General features: G+C 38.6%; 1 protein-coding gene across 3 annotated transcripts; it reads right to left on the reverse strand.

Moving 5' to 3' along the window:
* Positions 1–4,181: 4,181 nt before the first annotated feature.
* LOC100537504 (ecto-ADP-ribosyltransferase 5-like) lies at positions 4,182–8,619 on the reverse strand. 3 transcript variants are annotated; one of them, XM_073944097.1, is made up of 6 exons: positions 8,305–8,619; positions 8,041–8,101; positions 7,642–7,752; positions 5,861–7,561; positions 5,106–5,189; positions 4,182–4,852 (listed from the first exon to the last, which is right to left on the reverse strand). In XM_073944097.1, exons 2-4 carry the CDS (start codon positions 8,086–8,088, stop codon positions 6,743–6,745), a joined length of 978 nt encoding a protein of 325 aa, XP_073800198.1. In that variant the 5' UTR covers positions 8,089–8,101; positions 8,305–8,619; the 3' UTR covers positions 4,182–4,852; positions 5,106–5,189; positions 5,861–6,742. The 3 variants fall into 3 exon arrangements, with proteins under 3 accessions (XP_073800198.1, XP_073800197.1, XP_073800199.1); XM_073944096.1 differs by having other exon boundaries at positions 5,851–7,561; XM_073944098.1 differs by having other exon boundaries at positions 5,106–5,171; positions 5,843–7,561.
* Between the last annotated feature and the right edge of the window lie 11,991 nt (positions 8,620–20,610).

A 20,610-nucleotide genomic window follows, 5' to 3' on the forward strand; every position in this document is an offset into this window, starting at 1 on the left:
GGACTTGTTTCCCACAATTATTAGATGGCATGGCATGCGGAGTGAACTTAATTGTGCTCACAAACCATTAACATGGCCTCCGTTTCCCATGTGAGTAAAGTTATATACTTATATACCATCTCTATACATGTATTTGTTTTATTTAAGATCATTTATCGTTTATATTTATATTTAGGGCTGTAATGCACTCCAGAATCTAACGAATTGATTAGCTGTGGGCTCTAGAACAGTCATCTGAAGCGTTGTCATACAGTGTTATGCTGGATTTCATCAATAGTCTTGCATTTACTAACACAGACTATATCTGAAGTGTTTGGAAGTAATTTGCGTTATCCTCTTGTTGAAAAACGTCATAAGAACAATGTTTAGTGGCTCAATGTATTACAGCAGTGTTTATAAAAGTCTAAACACTTTATTGATGGTTGAACACTTTATTAAGTGGTCAGAATACAAACGAGTCACAAGTGATAAAGTATTAAGCGTTCTCCCAAAGTAAAGTGTGTCAACCAGGTCCAAGCAAAATGCCAGCATGCGTCTGTAGCTCCGCTCACGCTCCGCCTCTTTGCCCTTGTTTGGTATCCCGCCGTGGGTGTGATGACGCGTAAACAAAATGGCGACAGTTGGCCGCGCCTACTTGTGGCTTCTTTTGCGCTCTTTAGAAACCTATGGGTGACGTCACGGATACAACGTCCATATATTTTACAGTCTATGCCCACTCCCCATATACCCCGCCCTTACTTTCGTCCATGAAAAGTTTACAGAGGGCCTGTGTCGGCCAGTGGCGCCCCTGGTCCGAGTCCACGGTGAGAATTGTGTCTTAAATAAATTCCTACACTGTAAAAAACACTGTAAAAAAAGTGTTTTTGTTTTTTCATGTTTTTCATTAAGGAATTAAAATAACATTAGTTTTTACTCATTTAAATTGATTAAACATGAAACAATTAAGTTTTTGCAAAAAATAAATAAATAATAACTCAAGCATTGTGTTGTTTCAGTTCATTTTAAATAAGTAGTTTGATCTTTTAAATGTATACTTTCAAATTCCAAACCAAGTTCAGTACAACATGGGCAAACATGAAGACCAAACCTGACTATGTAATGTTGATCTTTACCTACGCATTCATAAACACACAGTACATTAATAAGCAAGGTTATCTTGGACAATGTTTATGTATGTATGGATGATGTTTTTTTTAATTGGAACAATATGTAATCCTTAGATTTGAATCCATGTGAGACACATGACAAAAAACTGTTTAGTGAAACCGATGGTTCACCTGATTGGGACAAAATGGGCCTAAATCTGACTAGATTAGTCTTTTATGTTGATAGTGTTCTTTCCCTGTGTCTGTTCAGGCATGAAAACCAGTTCTGCAAGTTGTGGTCAGTGATCTTTCACACCTTTGTTCTCAGAGGCCCTGTTTACACCTTGTATTAACATTCACTTTTGATCACAAGTGCACTCTAAAAAAAAATTCCGTAAAAAAACGGGAAAATGTACTGGCAGCTCATTACACAAATATTTTACCGTAAATTAAAAACGGAAAACTTCTGTTAATTGACAGTGTGTCCACATTAAAAAAAACAAAACAATCTCAGTTTTTTGACGGTTAAACTATTGTAAAATAACGAAACATTTTATAATAATTTAAGGGTTTTCTATATAAAAAACGGTTATTTTCTTTTTTTTATGGGCATAATAACAGTAAAAAAGTGGAAATATTCTGTGTTTTAATAGTATACCTACAGTAAAAAAAACAGACAGATTCTGTGTTTTAATGGGATACCTACTGTAAAAAAGAGGACCTTTTTCTGTGTTTTAATAGTATATATACAGTGAAAAAAATTGTAGATTCTGTGTTTTAATGGTATACCAACAGTAAAAAAAAAAAAGTGGAAATGTTCTGGGTTTTAATGGGATACCTACTGTAAAATGAAAGAGGATTTTTTGGTGTTTTAATGGGATACCTACTGTAAAAAAATTATTTTACTAATTTAATGCTCTTCAAGCAGCATGTAAATGGCAAATGGTAAGGATACACATATATACATATGGGACACGTTACCAGTCACATCTGGCATTTAAAAGTTTCTCTACATTCTCAGAAATAAATAGGTATACTTTTGTGTCTTACAGGGACACATATAAACCTTAAAGGTATAAATTAATATCTAAAAAGTATAAATGTGTACCTCATAGTACCTTAAAGATACAAAAATCTGCCCTAAAGGTACAAAATTGCACAGTACCTGACAAAAGTCTTGTCACCAAACTAAGTTTTAGGGACAACAAATAATAACTTGACTTCTAGTTGATCATTTGGTATCAGAAGTGGCTTATATGAAAGGCAAAAGCCTCTAGTCATCTGGAAAGAGAGGGTTCTTGCAGGACTCCCAGAGTTCATCAAGATTCTTTGGGTTCATCTTCAACGCCTCCTTCTTTATCTTACCCCAGGCATGCTCAATAATTTTCATGTCTGGTGACTGGGCTGGCCAATCCTGGAGCACCTTGACCTTCTTTGCTTTCAGGAACTTTGATGTGGAGGCTGAAGTACGAGAAGGAGCGCTATCCTGCTGAAGAATTGGCCCTCTCCTGTGGTTTGTAATGTAATGGGCAGCACAAATGTCTTGATACCTCAGGCTGTTGATGTTGCCATCCACTCCGCAGATCTTTCACACACCTCCATACTGAATGTAACCCTAAACTATGATTTGTCCTTCACCAAACTTGACTGATTTCTGTGAGAATCTTGAGTCCATGCTGGTTCCAGTAGGTCTTCTGCAGTATTTGTGATGGTTGGGATGCAGTCCAACAAATGATTCATCAGAATAATCGATCTTTTACCACTTTTCCAAATGATCAACTAGAAGTCAAGTTATTACTTGTTGCTCTTACAACTGGGATCAATTACAAGACTTTTGCCAGGTGGTGTAGTTTTATGGTTCCAATGTGCAAATTTAAGGTACAAAAGTATACATTTTGAAAAGGTACCACTCCAGTGACAAGTTTTATACCTTTATTTGTAATAACATTGTAACATTGTTATTTAGAGCTGTAATGTTGGCTTATTTTTGGCATTGGTGTTCTACAGTTGCTCCGGTTTCCCCCACAAGTCCAAAGACATGCGGTATAGGTGAACAGGGTAGACTAAATTGGCTGTAGTTTATGTTTGTAAATGAGTGTGTATGTATGTTTCCCAGTGATGGGTTGCAGCTGGAAGGGCATGAAAAGAAATGAATGAATAAATGAATGATCTGCATATGCATACTCTTTTTCAGTTCACAACAAACAAGGAAAAACCCCGAAGAATTGAGTCAGGAATGTACAAAACGAGTAAAGCATTTTAATAAATAAACACAATAAAACAACTTGTTTTAATTCCCAAAGTTTATTGAATAAATTTTTTCTGACAAACAAGTGTTAAGATGAACAAAATCATGTGTAGTTGAGTAAATACATGCAACTGATTGTTATTGACAATTTTCAAATACTCATGAAAATTAAAATGATTCATCTTACAGTATTTTCATTTCTATTTCTGCAACCAAAGGTAATTTAAGCATCAAATTTATGTATTTTTAGTCATGTATTGTATGATCATATATCTGATTTTAGTATGAGATTAACTGTTTTTGAAAATGCTTTTATCAGTTGTTTACGACAGTATAATAGAGTATAGTATAGTACAGTACCGTACAGTACACTAAAGTACAGTATAGTATAGTACAGTATAGTTTAGTATAGTACAGTACACTACAGTACAGTATAGTATAGTACACTACAGTATAGTATAGTATAGTGAGAATCAAGTCTGGAAGAATCTCAATAATATTAGTAAAAGAAAGTAAATACATGTGTTGTTTACCAAAGTACAGTTAAAATTATTCACCCTCATGTAAATTTTAAAAATTTCAAATATTTCTTAAATGATGTTTAACAGACCAAAGAAATGTTAACAGTACTTCTGATTTTTTTCACAGTACTTCTCATTTTTCTTCTAAGGTAAGTCTTATTATTATATATTTTTTTGTTTGACTGGAATAAAGGCAGTTTAAAAACAATTTAATAACAATTTTAAGGTCAATATATATATATATATATATATATATATATATATATATATATATATATATATATATATATATATATATATATATATATATATATATATATATATCGTTTGTCTACAGAACAAACTGCTGTTTCCATATAACTTGCCTATTAAACACAATAATAACCTAGTTAGGCCTTTACATTGCTTTTAATGTTAGCATCTTGCAAAATAGGTAGAAAAATCGTATGTACTGTCATCATGAAAACCACAACATAAACCAGTCATCAGAGATTAGTTTTTAAAACTATTATGTTTAAAAATCATCTATCCATCGAGCAACACTTAAGCAAAGTTATTATAGCTTCAGTTTTTTTTTTATTAGTTTAAGTTTGTATTTTGTTTTGACTTTATATTTTAAATTTTTTTTATTAGTTTTTAGAAAAAGATTTACTAGGATTTATATTCTAAAATTGCTTAGTTTTAGTTTAGTTTTCATTAGTTTCAGTATTAGTTTTTTGTCTGTTTGTTTCTTGTAAATTATGATATTTGTTAGGTGCAAGATTCAAAATCATCTTTTGTGTCAGTCTTCCCAAGATTGGACTCAACATATCAAACATATGTAGTCAGCAATCATAATTTCAGTCAGTTACATCAACATGATCTGAAAATTTCTTACTATTGCATTTTGCAACCCAACTGAAGCATGATTCACTTATTTAAATTCCATTAGATTTTCTGTTATCAAATTAACTTACGTTTCTCCAGATCCTCTCAATTAATCCCTCGATTTACCTGCACTGCAGTCAGTGTTGCTAGATGTATCTAACTAATTCCAGCCCAAAAACTAAATCTAAATCATATCTAAAACCCACTGAACCCCATGTCCTTGGGAGATCATAACTGCTGTAAGCGTTTGAACATTATATGAAGAACTGGGGCTATGGCATTTCTTTGCAAAATCATAACAGGTTTATAAGTGAAGACCGGGGCTGGCGGGCACGCCATTGCAAAACCGCCCAAATTTTCACTACCCGCCCAATCTGGGAACACTGGCTGCAGTTGTTCAAGTTTAGTTTAATCACAGCAGGCTATCATGTACTGTTTGTGTTCGGCTCACTGAATCATGTGTAACCCCTGCCGGCTCTACGCCGTCCAACCCGCTCCGAGCTGGTTTCAAACCGGCAACCTTCCGCATGGGAGTCGGGTGCTCTACCAAGGAGGCTAAAGACCATGGCCCCTAGCGTCTGTCGCTAGAGCACCTTTTAGAGGTCAGAGGAGTGAGGTTTACCTGCACAGCACACACTAGCTGGCCTCCGTTACACTCACCCCCCTAAACCTCACTCCCATCCAGGTCACGGCACCAATGTAACCCTGCCGGTCCTACGCTACCCAACCCGCTCCGAGCTGGTATCGAACCAGCGACCTTCCACATGGGAGTCGGTTGCTCTACCAAGGAGGCTAAAGACCATGGCCTCTAGCGTCTGTCGCTAGAGCACCTTTAGAAGTCAGAGGAGTGATGTTTACCTGCACAGCTCTCACTAGCTGGCCCCCATTACACTGACCCCCCTAAACCTCACTCCCATCCGGGTCATGGCACCAATGTATTCCCGCCGGTCCTACGCCACCCAACCCGCTCTGAGCTGGTTTCGAACCGGCAACCTTCCGCATGGAAGTCGGTTGCTCTAACAAGGAGGCTAAAGACCATGGCCCCTAGCGTCTGTCGCTAGAGCACCTTTTAGAGGTCAGAGGAGTGAGGTTTACCTGCACAGCACACACTAGCTGGCCACCGTTACACATGCATGCACAGTATTATCGGTTCACCGCTTGTAAAATCTGTTATTTCTGTTTACTGTGTTTAATATAGATTTTGTTTTTGTTTTTTGATTTTGTTTTGCACTGTCTGGTTGTCAGGCATGTTAATAAGTAAGTAGTTTGTGAATAAGTGCTTAACGTTGCTGGAGACGTAAATCGTTTCAAATGATTCAGCTCGATTTGGTGAATCAGTTTAACCGGTTCTCTTAAAAGATCCAGTTAAAACGAACCATTAATTTGGGATCACTATAACTAATACAGAATTAAAACCTATCATTTGGCACAAATGTGTTCAATTAATACTTTTAAGCATCTTCTCGGGTCATATTTAATGCTGTCACCGTGCTGCTGTCATGTCCAGCTGTTGTTTTTGTGGTGGGAGCAACAGCGAGGACTGACTGGAGGAGGACTAGCTTGATCTGGCCAATAGCATCAGCAGGATTACAGACTCTAAAGTGCCGTACGTTTCAAACACTGGACAGTGCGAAGTAAATGGATTTACTTTTAAAAGGCATATAGTCTGTGTTAAATACATTTACAAAGACCAAAACAAAGGACTTTGCTGTAATTTTAGTTAGTTTCAGTTAGTTTTGTATAATACAGTTTCAGTTAGTTCTATTTTTTTTTAAACTCTCATTTTTATTTTTATTTCAGGTAACGAAAATTATTTTTCAAATTTAGTTTTCATTTTTTTCATTCGTTTTCGTTACTTTTAAAAACTTCAAGGGCTATTAATTTTGACTTCAACTGTATTTCAATTAAGCATGAAGGGAAAAAGACAGCCCAAAGCAAGCAAATCTAAATGTTAATCACTAAAACTTGTATTGTATAAAGAAAAATGATGTGTCGCGTTACCAAAATCAAACGTTAATATGTTAAACTGCACTATGTTGTTTTATTCCTAACTGAAGCATCCATTCCTCAAGGCGATGGTTACGTTGTTGTTTGAGAAACTCACCCCAGGATAGTTTCTTGGCTACAGCACAGTTCAGGTCACTTCTTGTCTTGTTTTGGCTTTCCAAAGTGAACACGGTTTCACACCAGAGATCTTGCTGATCTGTTTTTTTCTGGACTTTAGTGACTTCAAATATCTCATATGGAGGAATCAGCACCTCTTTTTCACGAGGAAGCTTAGAATATTTAGCAATATCAGCACCTTTACAAGTGCGGATCTCAAAACAAGACTTATTTCCAAAACGCTTCGCTATGTTTCGATCCTGAGAAGATGAAACAAAAGAACCCAATCGGACCTCTGTGTTCAGAACATTTTGATCATTTATGTTCACGTTTGTACCACGGTAAGTATCATAGCAATTATCTTGGCTTGTTTTCAGAATCTGCACCGCATCTGTTAAAAGAAAGTAAAGCGAATACCATTTGAAGTTGCCGTTTTCATATTTAGGTTTACCGCTTCGAACAGCATTATTGAACTCTGCATATGCAATCCTGTCAGTGTACACGTAAATGGCAATTAAGTGTGTACGATTCAGTGGATTTTCTGGGGATGGTCTTACAGCCTTTTCACCGACTTCCCAAGCCAATTTGAAGTTAGGATTGCCATTTTTTTCATTGTTTAGATAGTAATTATGCACTTTTCTTGCCATTTTATCTCTGCATCCGTCAAACTGATCATCAGCTGAATTCTGAGCCATATCCAGTGGAAATATCTCTTCAACAGCAGCCACTCTGTAATTCTGCAGTGACAGAAATCATAATGATCAGATCATCTGTATTGACTTGTGCAATAATATTCATACTAGAGCAGATCAAAGACCTGTAAATAGATGATGCCAGTCCTACGAAGACTTGAAGATCTGCTGCCAACCCTACGAGAACTTGAAGAGATGCTGTCATCCCTACAAGGACTTTGAGGACTGCACAAAATCTTAAGCAATACACAATATACACAATGTTCTTAGTGTTTTTGTCGATCAGATCACTTCATTGAAAACATATCACTTTTTGAAAGTATACCATGTATTGTATACCAGCAGGTTACCCATGCGTATGCTTGACCGCTGTATGTCCTCCATATACTCAACACCTCAGCTTTTCTAACTTTGATTGTAGTGTAATAATGAGTGTATTATGTAAAGCTGTTTTGGAATGATGGTTACTGTAAAAAAGGACCATATAAATGAACTTGAATTGAACAACTAGAACACACGCTTACCTGTAGAGCAGCTAAAATGAGGAGAAGAGCTTCAATCTTCATCTTCATTCAGTCCGATGATCTACAGGATACAGAGAAGAGCCGATGATGAAAGAATAGAAACACGACAGAGTCTCACAAATACTAAAACAAATAGCTCCAATAGGAGTATGTACACAGGCTGGCACAATAAAAGGCACATTTTACAATTGTTTAATAGCAAAAAATAAAAAATAAATAACATAATTAAAACATTACATGCATCATGATAATATTTTACCTTACCCCTAAAATAATCGAAAAAGGTTCTTCAGGTGCTCAAGATCCAGAACGATGTTGATCAGACGAGAGGTGCAGTATGAGGACAACAGCAGTATTTAAACCAAAATATGAGGAAGTTAACTTTTTTTTTAACTCACCAAAACATTATGGACAATGATATTATTTGTTTATTTTTTAATCTAAATGTAATTGCATATGTTTGGCAACATAATTGCTGGGACGAACCACAAACCAAACCTTTAATTTTTCATAATTAATAGGTTTTAAATGATTAAATTCTTTAATTGCACTGTCTGGTTGTCTGTAACCATTTATGATGTCATAATTATGGATATCTTTAGGTTTTCTAAGAATCTTTGTATTAGGATGTGAAACTGCACTTGCGCATTTTCTTAAATAAACAAAGGTTCAGTTCCCTTTAGGTTCTTTTACTCCTGATGTTTTATATCTTAATCATATACTTTTCTCTCTTTCATTCCCTTCTCTTATTTTTAAAACCTTCCTATCTTTCTTTAAACTGTACTCTCGAGTACTCTGATTAGCTATGTTTCCATCCAAAAATGTAAATTATTTTTATGCACAAAACTGGATCATCGCATATAAGATGGAGCACAGACGTTCTTGATTGTACTGAAACGGTAAGGCATTTTAGAATGAATAAAACAACATTTCAGATGTTTTACAGTGTGCTTAGCCTGCTGGTTTATCCATTCACACACATTTTTATCATCACATGATCTCTTATAACAAAATCCCATGACCTTTTTTAATGCGCATACTGGAATGCAAAAGTGTTTTTCACCGTAGTTTATGCGCATCTTTTCTTATCGAAGAAAAAAGTTTATCCTATTCAGTTACGGTATGTGAACCTTGGTGTTTACGTCAACCATTTTTTTATTTGATAAATTACAGTTTTTCTCAGTGGCTTTGGTGCATTTCTCACACCACTATTCACATTTGCTCAACAGTTAATGCATTTCTCAAAACAATTAGTACAAACTGCAAAACTTAGTTGATAACCTGCAAAAGCGTGTGACATGCTCAAAAAGGAGAGCTCATTCCTCAAAAGCAAGTATTGATGTCAATGAAAGTGTCAGTATCATTAAGATGAAAAGTCCTGACACCATTGTTTATGAACAAGATAGTCAAATAAGTTTGTCATGTTTTCATTATGACAGTTTACTCTGTACATTTTTTCCAATGCAAAAAAAGTCAGATTTTGGTGACACTTCCTGAAAATGCTCAAGACAGCACTAAATACTATTTTACAGCCATTTACAAACTACAGTAAAGTTCGACATCACTGCATTTAGTGAGGTATCTGAGTACAAGACACTAAATCTGTATGTTTCATATGTTTACTGCATTTGCTCTTTGCAATTCTAATTTATTCACAGCATTGTGCAGAAGATTAAATACACCCTTATTTACAACAAACAAACCTTCTTTGGGTAGAGCTGTGCACAACTCTAAACAATATTGCAGTACATATTGGAACTGAACCTACAACATACACAGGTCTGTAAATCATTCATCAGATTGTTCAATTTAGAAGACATTTTCAGAAAAAAAAAGTTTTAAAGATTTTTATAAAATTTTGACCCATAAATCTGTATGTAATGACTCAATTTATGAAATGAGGACTATTAGTTTTATATGGAGTGACTATTCAGCATTTACAAGTTTAGTTAATTTTGACTGACATGACATAAGCAAATGATAATGTTATAAACAGCAGAAAGTTGTATGAAAGCAATTGATGCATGTCCAAAAGCATCTGCAATATGTTGGATGGAATGAGAAAATGCTACTATGATGTGCACAAATGACTAATTGTTTTGAGAAATGCATTAACTGTTATGCAAATGTAAATAGTGTTGTGAGAAATGCAAATGAGAAATTTGTGAGAAGTGGCTGAGAAAAACTATAAAAAAAGGTGGATGGAAACGTAGCTAGTGTTTTTGATTTATTTAATAATTCACTGCTTACCACTTATCATTTCATACCCAGAAACAATATATATATTGTCACCTCCGCTGCTCCTCGCCGAGGGCGCCCGCCAACTAGTGCTGCCCCACCCACCCCCGCCTGCGCCTCCAGCCAAGCGGGTGTGGCGTACACCTTGAAAGCAGGCAGCCCCCCCTGCCCAGGGCACCATTAAATCCGGTAAACGGACTGCGAAGCGTCCCTGAGACAGGCCATCCGGAGAAGAGGAAACTTGCTCTTTCCCCGCTGGAGGGCGGGGCCCCGATTACAACGGTACTTTTCAGTGCCATCAAAACATCAGTGAAAGAGCACTTTTCCCCTTCCCCGGATGTGACAGCACGAACTCTGCCAGTCCGGGACGCACTGCCTTCCGGCTCGCAGATTCTACGTGCTTCGCCAGTGGCTCACGAGCGCTGGGGGGATGGTCTCCCTTCCCTCAGCCCTCCAGCCCCCTCTCCGGAGTCAGGGTGCGGAGCCAGAGCGAATCGCTCCTCACCTCCACCCTCGTGCTTCCCAGATCAGCACACCCACTCCACGCTGCCCCACCGCTGGTACGTCAGCGATTGTAGCGATGACTCCATTAGCGAGGGCTCTGCCTGCCTGGTTAGCGCGAGCCAGCCCCTCGCGGTGCCTCATACGCACGATCAGACTCGGTTACGCGATTCAGTTCGCGAAACGGCCCCCCAAGTTCACGGTCGTGTATTTCTCCAGGGTCAACCCCTGTCCGCCCCTGTCTTGCGAGAGGAGATTGTTGCCCTCCTGGCGAAGGGTGCAATCGAGCCAGTTCCTCCAGCCGAGATGGAGAGTGGGTTTTACAGCCCATACTTCAGCGTACCCAAAAAGAGCGGTGGGTCACGACCAATCCTAGATCTGCGTGTTTTGAACCGATGTCTGCACAAGCTGCCGTTCAGAATGCTCACGCAGAGGCGCATTCTGCAATGCGTTCGTCCTCGGGATTGGTTTGCAGCCATAGACCTGAAGGACGCGTATTTCCATGTCTCCATTCTTCCACGCCACCGCCAATTTCTGCGGTTTGCGTTCGAGGGTCGAGCGTGGCAGTACAAGGTCCTCCCCTTCGGGCTCTCTCTGTCTCCGCGGGTCTTCACCAAACTCACGGAGCCTGTGAGTGGAGCCGGTTTCCTCAAGGGTATTAGGTAACCCTTTGGTGATTGAGGAAACAACTCAGTAGGGTGTTGAAACACGCTTGCAGCGCCATTTTCCCTAACACGGAGATACGTGCGCCCTTTTATCTGTCAGTAAAGTTCCCCGTCAGGTGAGCCCTGCAGATTCCTCCGTGGCCCCCAGCACTGACTCAGCTGAGGAGTCACTTGCTGGCCCACTACGTTGTAGGTCTGCCCGCTGGTCAGCCCGCGTTTTGGGTATAGATGCCTGCTATGCGTGATCCCCACTAGGCGATCCCATATGCTTATTCCGCCACGGTTAAATCCCCCCCCTGGGCGGACCCGTGTCTTCCCTCTCCGCTAACCACTCTTTTGCTATGCGTACTCCCCCTTTTTAGGGCTAGTCCATATGTAAATTCTGCCATCTATCCCCCCCCTTGGGTAATGGATGGCCTCCGCAGCGTCCTCCCTATCGGGATTGCACGCTTCCCAACGTACTGTCGTATTTCCTAGAATTATCTAGATGCTCACGACTTCCCAAAAAATATATCTTAATCCGTAAGACTTCTGTTGAAGTAGGATAAATTAGGGCCAGGGACACGTTGGAGGACCGCGCCTCCCATGATGTGGGTGCATCACGCTTGCTTGACTATCCCCTCATCGCGGGCGTTGGTAAGGTGCAGTCATTATGGCGCTTTCCATAGTTCTCCCATTTCGTGGATTTTCACAAAGATCAAATCCACTTATAGCACTGGAGTTCCCCAACCAAGGGGAACGTCCGAGGTTACAGAAGTAACCCTTTGTTCCCCGAGGAGGGTAACAGAAGTGCTATACTCCGTCGCCATAATGACTGTCCCTTAGCTGTTTAAAAGTCTCTTCAGCTTAAAGGATGGCGTTTGCTCGCTCCAGGTGTGCTTATATGCTGGGATAATTGGTAATGCAGCACACCTGCGCAAGCTTACGCTGCCAATTCATTTAATTCATTGGCCCGTTCAATACTCTCCAGACAAGCGGCTTCTGATCCGAATCTTCCCATTTCGTGGATTTTCACAAAGATCAAATCTACTTATAGCACTTCCGTTCCCCTCCTCGGGGAACGAAGGGTTACTTCTGTAACCTCGAACGTTTTTTTTTTACAGACGCTAGGACACATTTCTCAATATTTAGGTCACTTTTGCAAAACTCTTCACACAATCCTCCTAACCGACTTTCAGCTTGGCAAAGCAGTTAATTTCACATTCAAAGTGCACTACAACTACCAAACACTTTATTCAGGTCCCAAATAAACTCAATTTCTTCAAATAAATGAATTTTTGTCCCAGTCCGCCCCTGGTTTTGGGTATTTAAGGTTCTTTTTTGTCCTTTCTCATTTGTATTCCCCTTTCTTCTTTGCAAACTGTGAAACTTCTGTGTCTAAAAGATTTTTATTCATTGTCTGAAAACATAAAAAATATAACAGTTTAGGTTTTTTTTCCCCCTATCGCTTTGATGGTTTATTTCACCACAACTTCACTGTAAAACCCAAGAGTCAACTTTATCAAATGAAATAAGCATAGTTAACTCAAAATTGACTGAAAGTTAAATCTACTCATTTGAAAAGAGTTGTTGAAGGTAATGATTTAATTATATACCTCATTACTTCAACTTAAATGGAGTAAGTTCACGGTACTAATGAGGATTCGTTTTAAACTTAAATGGTCTGTTGAAATTGGTTTTCTCAAATGGTTTAAGTTACCTTAACTTTTTGGGTTTAACAGTGTTTTTATGTACAGGGGTTGGACTATGAAACTGAAATTCCTGGTTTATGGTGTAGGGCAGGGTGGCCAACCCTGTTCATAGAGCCACCTTCCAGATTTCAGTTGCTACTAGGGTTGGGCATCTAAGCTATAATGCTGATCCGATACGCATCTCGATACAAAGAATACGATCCGATACATTAGCGATACATTTGCGACATATTGCGATGCAACACGATACGATTCACACCCATATCATATTACAATGCGATAATTCAGCACTAACTAATTAGATCAAGTTTATGAGATGATGTGAAAGAGGATGCTGTGCCATTGAATGCGTTTGATTATTTTTTAACCAAGCAAAACCAAGACTTTTTTTTACAAACTTTTCTCTTAGAGCCAGAGTGTCAGTTTACAGTAGAGGGCCATTTTAGAACATATAGCACATATTATTTAAGTATTTTCAAGATAAGCAGAATGTATAAGTGCAATATATATTAAAATATATATATTTGCACTCTTTCAACATAAAGGTTTACCATTGCACAACAAGAATTGTGATTTAACTTTTCAACTATGAAAACAAGTTTTACAAAGATATTTTGTGCCACTGAATATTCAAAACTTAAGGTGGTGAACTAGCAGTGTTATGCTGCTTTGAATCATCACTGTCACTGTAAACAACAGGCTAATAAAAATATAAATAAATAAAAATTAACAGGAGGAGGTGTTTAAAGCCTTTGTTCTCCGTGACACTAGGCTGAATATCTTTGCAAATGAACAATGCAGTAACATCCGTTATTGGCGTAGAGCGAGCAGAACTGTTGCGCATGGAAAAAAACTTGCAATGCTTTTCTCACCACTTTTGGAGCTGGTAGCTACAGTTCAAGCAGTGCAGGAAGCTGGGGATGCAGAAACACTGGAAGATGCTTTTACAACAACACCGTGGCGCCGCTTCAAGTGAGATTTCAGATTAGTCGTACTGCCCACGTATTTTACAGATGCGCGGCACATTTTACAAATTGCATCTGTCCTGTCAAGTCGTCCATCCTTAAATCCATAATGTTGCCATACCCTAGATTTAAAACTCATTGGGGAATAAAATGTTTGTTTTGCTTCTCGTGCTTTCTGAGGGCGCTCCACTAGCTTCATCTGCACACCTGTTACACTGAGTTGTAGTGTAAGTGTACACATCTGCAAGTCCGTTGCTAAGGCATACTTTATGTAGGTCGATTAAATTATGCGCCAAAAACAGGTCGACAACACTTGTTAATACATAAAAAATACATTCTATATTAAAAATATAAGCTGTATCTTGGAAAAACCGATGCATCTCACAAAAACCGATGCATCTTGATTTGCTTCCAAAATTTTGTTCATCCTCTGCTGCTCTACCGGTGCACTCGCATCGTGCACGCGCATGACCGCGTATCGATACATATCGGTTAATCTTCCCATCCCTAGTTATAACCCATATCAAACACACCTGAACCAATAAACCAGGACCTGAAAACAACGTAATAATTACAGGCAGGTATGTTTGACATAGGTTGCATCTGAAATCTGCAGGAGGGTGGCTCTCCAGGAACAGGGTTGGCCACCCCTGGTGTAGGGCCTCCTTTTGCCATGGAATGCCATGAAATTGCAGCCTAAACTATCACTGATCCACCATCATGCTTCCCTCTGGGCATGCAACAGCCTGGGTGGGATGCTTCCTTGGGGCTTCTCCACACCGTAACTCTCCCAGATCCATTCTAGATCTTCCTTCATTGATTTTCACGATTTCACTAAATTAGGTTTCCATGTTAATACCTCTTTAATTACAATAATTAGAAAACAGAGCAGAAGTGGAAGAGCGAAAACATGTAAAGACCTGTGTGGCGAGTATGCTGATGCCTCATCACAGCGGATCGGTCACAACTGGCACCCTATAGGAGACACAGATATAAGCCACCACCAAAGCAACAGAAGACGAGCTTCATTTGACCAATGACTCCCTGCGCTAACATCTGTGCCTAGCGGACTCAAGCTGCAGACCAATCCCACACCACAACTCTAACTCGACCTCACCTTCTTCCCGGAGCACCAGCGCACTTACATGTGTGAAGAGCACCAAATCCATCATTTGCACTGTTTTCACCTTGTAAATAAATCACCCTCTGGGGACATGTTTGTAACCGTAACTTTGGAATGAGTGTTTTCCGTCTATCTTGCACACCTGTAAAAAGGAACAATTTTTTACAGATAAATCAATAGGCTAAAGGTTTTAAATGTATGAATGAGGTTTCATTTTATTTATCTAAACACTTTTTGTGAACCTTGATTTGCTTCTGATCACATTTAAATATGTTTTAAAATCCCTTTGTAAAAGTCATTACAGATTTTATCACTGCTTAATAACGGCAGCTGTTATGACTGCTATCGAGATGTGTCCTCTGTTAGGTAGATCTTCTCATTTCAAAACACTGCTTCGAGCACTAGAAATTTGCTAGGCCCACACGGAATCTGCAAGCGCAGAATTCTGCAGATTTTTAGCTCATCATTAATTTTGTTTATTTACTAAAGTAAATGTTTGTAAATCTATATTTATTCAGTTTTTAAATTAATCACAGTAATATTACTGACTAATATGAATATGCACATCTGATTTATGTACAATGCAGTTTGTATAGTAATATTTTCTGTCTTTTAGTAGACATATAATATGCGAGACTTGCTTTGTTTACCAAATAAGTGTCTAATTTGCATTTTAAGCAATGAATAAAAGTTGAAAGATATGATTTTTTATTTCACATATTAATGTTTTAGTTATGATACTCCCAAAAAAATTCCTCAGAAATCTGCAGATTTTTACCAAAATTCTCCACAGAAATAGCCAAAAATGTCCGCAAATTCCGTCTGGCCCTTTTTATTGCTAACTAAACACTTATTTAATATATAATTATGATGCAATAATCCTGGATATATTTATCTTTCTAAGAATCTTTGTATGAGGATGTAAAAGTGCACGTGTGCATTTTCTTAAATAAACAAATGTTCTTTGGACATCACGTCTGCACACTTTAAAAGACATCAGACTACAGACCTGCTTTTGGTCTCCTTTGAAAGGTAACACTTCTCTCCACAAGTCTCAGAAAGGAAAACATGGTATCACTTTACAATAACAGTACATGAATAATGATGTGATAATATGTAAACTAAACTTCACTTTATTGTGATCTAATGATGAGTTGACGCCAGAAAAAAAAAGTTCCAGAAAATATTTGAAACAGCTACAGTCAGTTGACAACACTTGCAATATCAGGACTGGACTGACACAGTTTCAGTTTACTAGAACTTCTATATTAAGCTGCTTTGAGACAATCTACATTGTAAAAGTGCTATGGAAATAAAGATAAATTGAATTGAATTGGATTATTTGAATGTAAATACATCACACTCTCACATTTCTTACAATACTTTTAGTATAACTGACAAAGAACAATGGTAATGGCTGAGTATTTTAGTTGTGTACCTTTGACTAGACTGAACATTCATTCATTCATTCATTCATTTTCTTGTCAGCTTAGTCCCTTTATTAACCCGTGGTTGCCACAGCGGAATGAACCGCCAACTTATCCAGCACATTTTTACGCAGCAGATGCCCTTCCAGCCGCAATCCATCTCTGGGAAACATCCACACACACACTCATACACTATGGACAATTTAGCTTACCCAATTCACCTGTACTGCATGTCTTTGGACTGTGGGGGAAACCGAAGCACCCGGAGGAAACACACGCGAATGCAGGGAGAACATGCAAACACAGAATCGCCAACTGAGCCGAGGATCGAACCAGCGACCTCCTTGCTGTGAGGCGACAGCACTACCTAATGCGCCACTGCGTTGCCTAAACTGAACATCCCTTATACAAACACCTCTTATAGTATTTGCAGCTCAATAAAGGCCACTGCACACTTTTTTGCCTATATGCATAAGATAAAAAACTTAACAGACAACCTTATCTTGAACCAGTCTACTTACATATATGAAAGATTAAATACTCTATAAAGGCAAATGTGGTTCGACAGTAGTAAGATATGGATGTTCGTTAAAGTTCATTTGAATGCTCCTTTTAATCTTACTCCTGAACTGCACAGGGCATCTGGTGGGATTTACATTCTGAGTTCAGTCTGCACATTCATCTGGAGGTATAAAACTGATCCATTCAGAAACATTTGTTAGCATTATTTCATAACAAGGGATTAGGTGAAGGTAGAAATAGATTAAAAATAGGACTGAAGGGTGTTGGGAATTTGTAAGGACATTTTAGATTATGCATAAACAAGGTTGGGAAGGTTACTTTTAAAATTTTACTTAACTTGTTGAACAATAATATAGTCGCAAGGGAGAATGAAAAGACGAACAAAAGATGTTAAAAGTGAACAAAAATCCCAAAAGGATGTTTATTGACAGAGTAAGTGAAGGTTGAATACAGTGAAGTAGTGCAGAAAAATCCCAGAAATGCAGTGAATGTGCTTTAAGGTCTAGAGGGGTCTGAATGCAAACTCTGTGCAATCTGAGCTGCAAACATTGCTTTTTAATGCCCTCCTTACTGCCCCCCCCCCTCCCCCTCCCCCCCCCCCCCCCCCAAGTTTTTGCATGTTTGTCACTGTTACGAGTTCATGATGTTAAAAGAGATGCTGTAACGTTTTAGAGAGACAAATGTAATGTGTGCGACAGAATCAAGGATTTGGCTAAAAATTATTTTCAATTAAGGAACAATAACAGAAGGAAAATATTTACAATATTATTCATAAATGAAAACGGATAGTCTAAGCCAAATCAAAGAAATGAACAAAAACAACCTTTAAATCTGGCATTTAAACTAGGCGACAAAATAAAGTATGAAAATTAAACCCGACATCTGCAGTGCACACGACACTCGATCTAAACTAATGAAACTAAAAACACTAAATTGTACGGGTAAAACACTCAAGCTATTTAACACAACAAAGTAAGCTAAAGCAGATTAAAACTATGCCATATTGCTCGGTTTAGTATCATACAGCAACTATTAAAGCAGTGCCTACTTTGAAAAGGGGAATGCCGAGGCAGAGCACACACCTTACAGTGATCTTGCAGGCCTTTAAATCCACCTGGCTCATCAGCAAATTGCAGGAAACTGGTTCCATCGAAATGATGATTGGCATTTTTACTGGACCAAAAAACACAACCTAAGAGAGTAAAAGCGGAGACAGGAGGAGGAGAAAATACACAAAATCACGTGGAACAAAGCAGTCACACTTCAATGTTTCAGATTATTAAAGAAATTATTAAGGGAAAACAAAATATAAACCTACATAGCCCTGTGTGAAAGTGTTTGCCCCTTAACCAACTGGTTGGGCCACTTTTAGCAGCAACAAATGCAGTTAAGCATTTTTGATCACTTGCAATGAGTCTGTTACAGCGCTGTGGAGGAATTTTGGCCCAATCATCTTTGCAGAATTGTTGTAATTCAGCCATGTTAGAGGGGTTTTGAGTACGAAACGACTTTTAGGTGTCAATTGCACAGCATCTCAATTGTATTTAGGTCAGGACTGACTAGGTCATCATTTTGCTTTTCTTTAGCCATTTAGAAGTGGACTTGGTGGTGTGCTTTGGATCATTGCCCTGCTACAGAACCCAAGTTCAGTTTAGCTTGAGTTCACTGACAGATGGCTGGACGTTCTCCTTCAGGATGTTTTGGTGCAGCAGCAGAATTCATAGTTGTTTATCACAGCAAGTCTTCCAGCTCCTAAAGTAGCAAAACAGAGTCAGACTATCAGACTACCACCACCACATTTTACTGTTGGTATGATGTTCTCTCATGACCAAGAGACTGCGAAAATGTTTTTCTTATACCTAGAGTTTGTTTGTTTTTCTAGTCCAAATATCTAAATTTTTTTTAGACAATTATAAATAAGAAATTAGAAAAAAAAAACGTGTTTTTGCTTTACAATTTACACTCACCGGCCACCGGCCACCTGTCCAACTGCTTGTTGACACAAATTTCTAATCAGCCGATCACATGGCAGCAACTCAATGCATTTAGGCATGTAGACATAGACAATCTATGTCTAAATCTAGCAGACAATCTGCAACAGTTCGAACCGAGCATCAGAATTGGGAAGAAAGGTGATTTAAGTGTCTTTGAACGTGGCAGGGTTGTTGGTGTCAGACGGGCTGCTCTGAGTATTTCAGAAGCTGCTGATGTACTGGGATTTTCATGCACAACCATTTCTAGGGTTTACAGAGAATGGTCTGAAAAAGAGAAAATATCCAGTGAGCGGCAGGTCTGTGGGTGCAAATGCCTTGTTGATGCCAGAGGTCAGAGGAGAATGGTCAGACTGGTTCCAGCTGATAGAAAGGCAAAAGTAGCCATCTTCTGAACGGGAGATTAACATCATGGATGTGCAGCCGACAAATCTGTAGCAATTGAGTGATGAAGGCAAAAGGGGGTCCGACCCGGTACTAGTAAGGTGTATTTAATAAAGTGGTCATGAATGTGTTCTTGACATTTATTTAAAATTGAAGTTAATTTTTCTTGCCCCATTGGCAGATTATTTACCTTGTTTTAAGTACATGTTATTTCTTAAAACAAGTCAATATGTTTTGCTTCTTAATGTAAGAATTTTTAGATATTTGGACTAAAAAGTAGTCAAAAACTCTAAGGCTGCACTCACACTAGACGATCCGAACCATGCCAAAGTGTGTTTCCTGGTTTGCTTGACAAGTGTGAGTGCTCTAAATTGGGCCCAGGTGCGATTCAGTTGGCTAGCACTGGCCCGGTTGGAAGAGGTGTGCCAGAGCATGGTTCGGTTGGGCTTTGGACGCTTGTAGCGTAAGTGCTTAGCATGCCTAAGCCCGAAACCGATGACATGATGTCACTTTAAAGGGACAGTTTCATATGGATTTATTAATTATTCTTACTTTTCAATGAACGTGAACTGTCATCTTTTATTAAAGCACTTTCAGCAAACCTCCTTATACCTGCAGCACGACGACATATGATAATTTATATTTCAACATATGAAAATAATTCACTGCATATCAAATGAGTAAAAGTAATACAAAACAATATAACTGAAGCAATGTCCACTGTGTGGAGCGAGAGCACTTCTCTGTTAAACCGGACAGTTGCATCATTGATGATGCAAGCGTGCTCTGACTCTAGCGTAAAATGCAGTGCGAGCGTGGGCCATCGAGAAAAGGTTGAGGGGAAGGGGGACAATCACGCTTTGACATGGTTCAAGGCAACTTTACCTAGTGTGAGTACACCCTAAGAAACAAATTTTTAGGCAAAATGGTGGCGAAGTAGGTAGTGCTGTCGCCTCACACCAAGAATTTTGCTGGTTTGAGCCTCGGCTACACTGCAAAAAATGATTTTCTTACTTAGATTTTTTATCTTGTTTCTAGTCCAAATATCTAAAAAGTCTTAAAT

This window comes from Danio rerio, chromosome 3 (genome assembly GCF_049306965.1).
Source record: "Danio rerio strain Tuebingen ecotype United States chromosome 3, GRCz12tu, whole genome shotgun sequence".
NCBI lineage: Eukaryota > Metazoa > Chordata > Actinopteri > Cypriniformes > Danionidae > Danio > Danio rerio.

Bases quoted from the DNA above. Each gene is read 5' to 3' on its own strand.
- LOC100537504 (XM_073944097.1), bottom strand. From the start codon at position 8,088: ATGAAGATGAAGATTGAAGCTCTTCTCCTCATTTTAGCTGCTCTACAG. The intron at 7,753-8,040 runs GTAAGCGTGTGT...GTATTGCTTAAG, and splicing joins TCATTTTAGCTGCTCTACAG to ATTTTGTGCAGTCCTCAAAG. The intron at 7,562-7,641 runs GTCTTTGATCTG...CTGTCACTGCAG, and splicing joins CTGGCATCATCTATTTACAG to AATTACAGAGTGGCTGCTGT.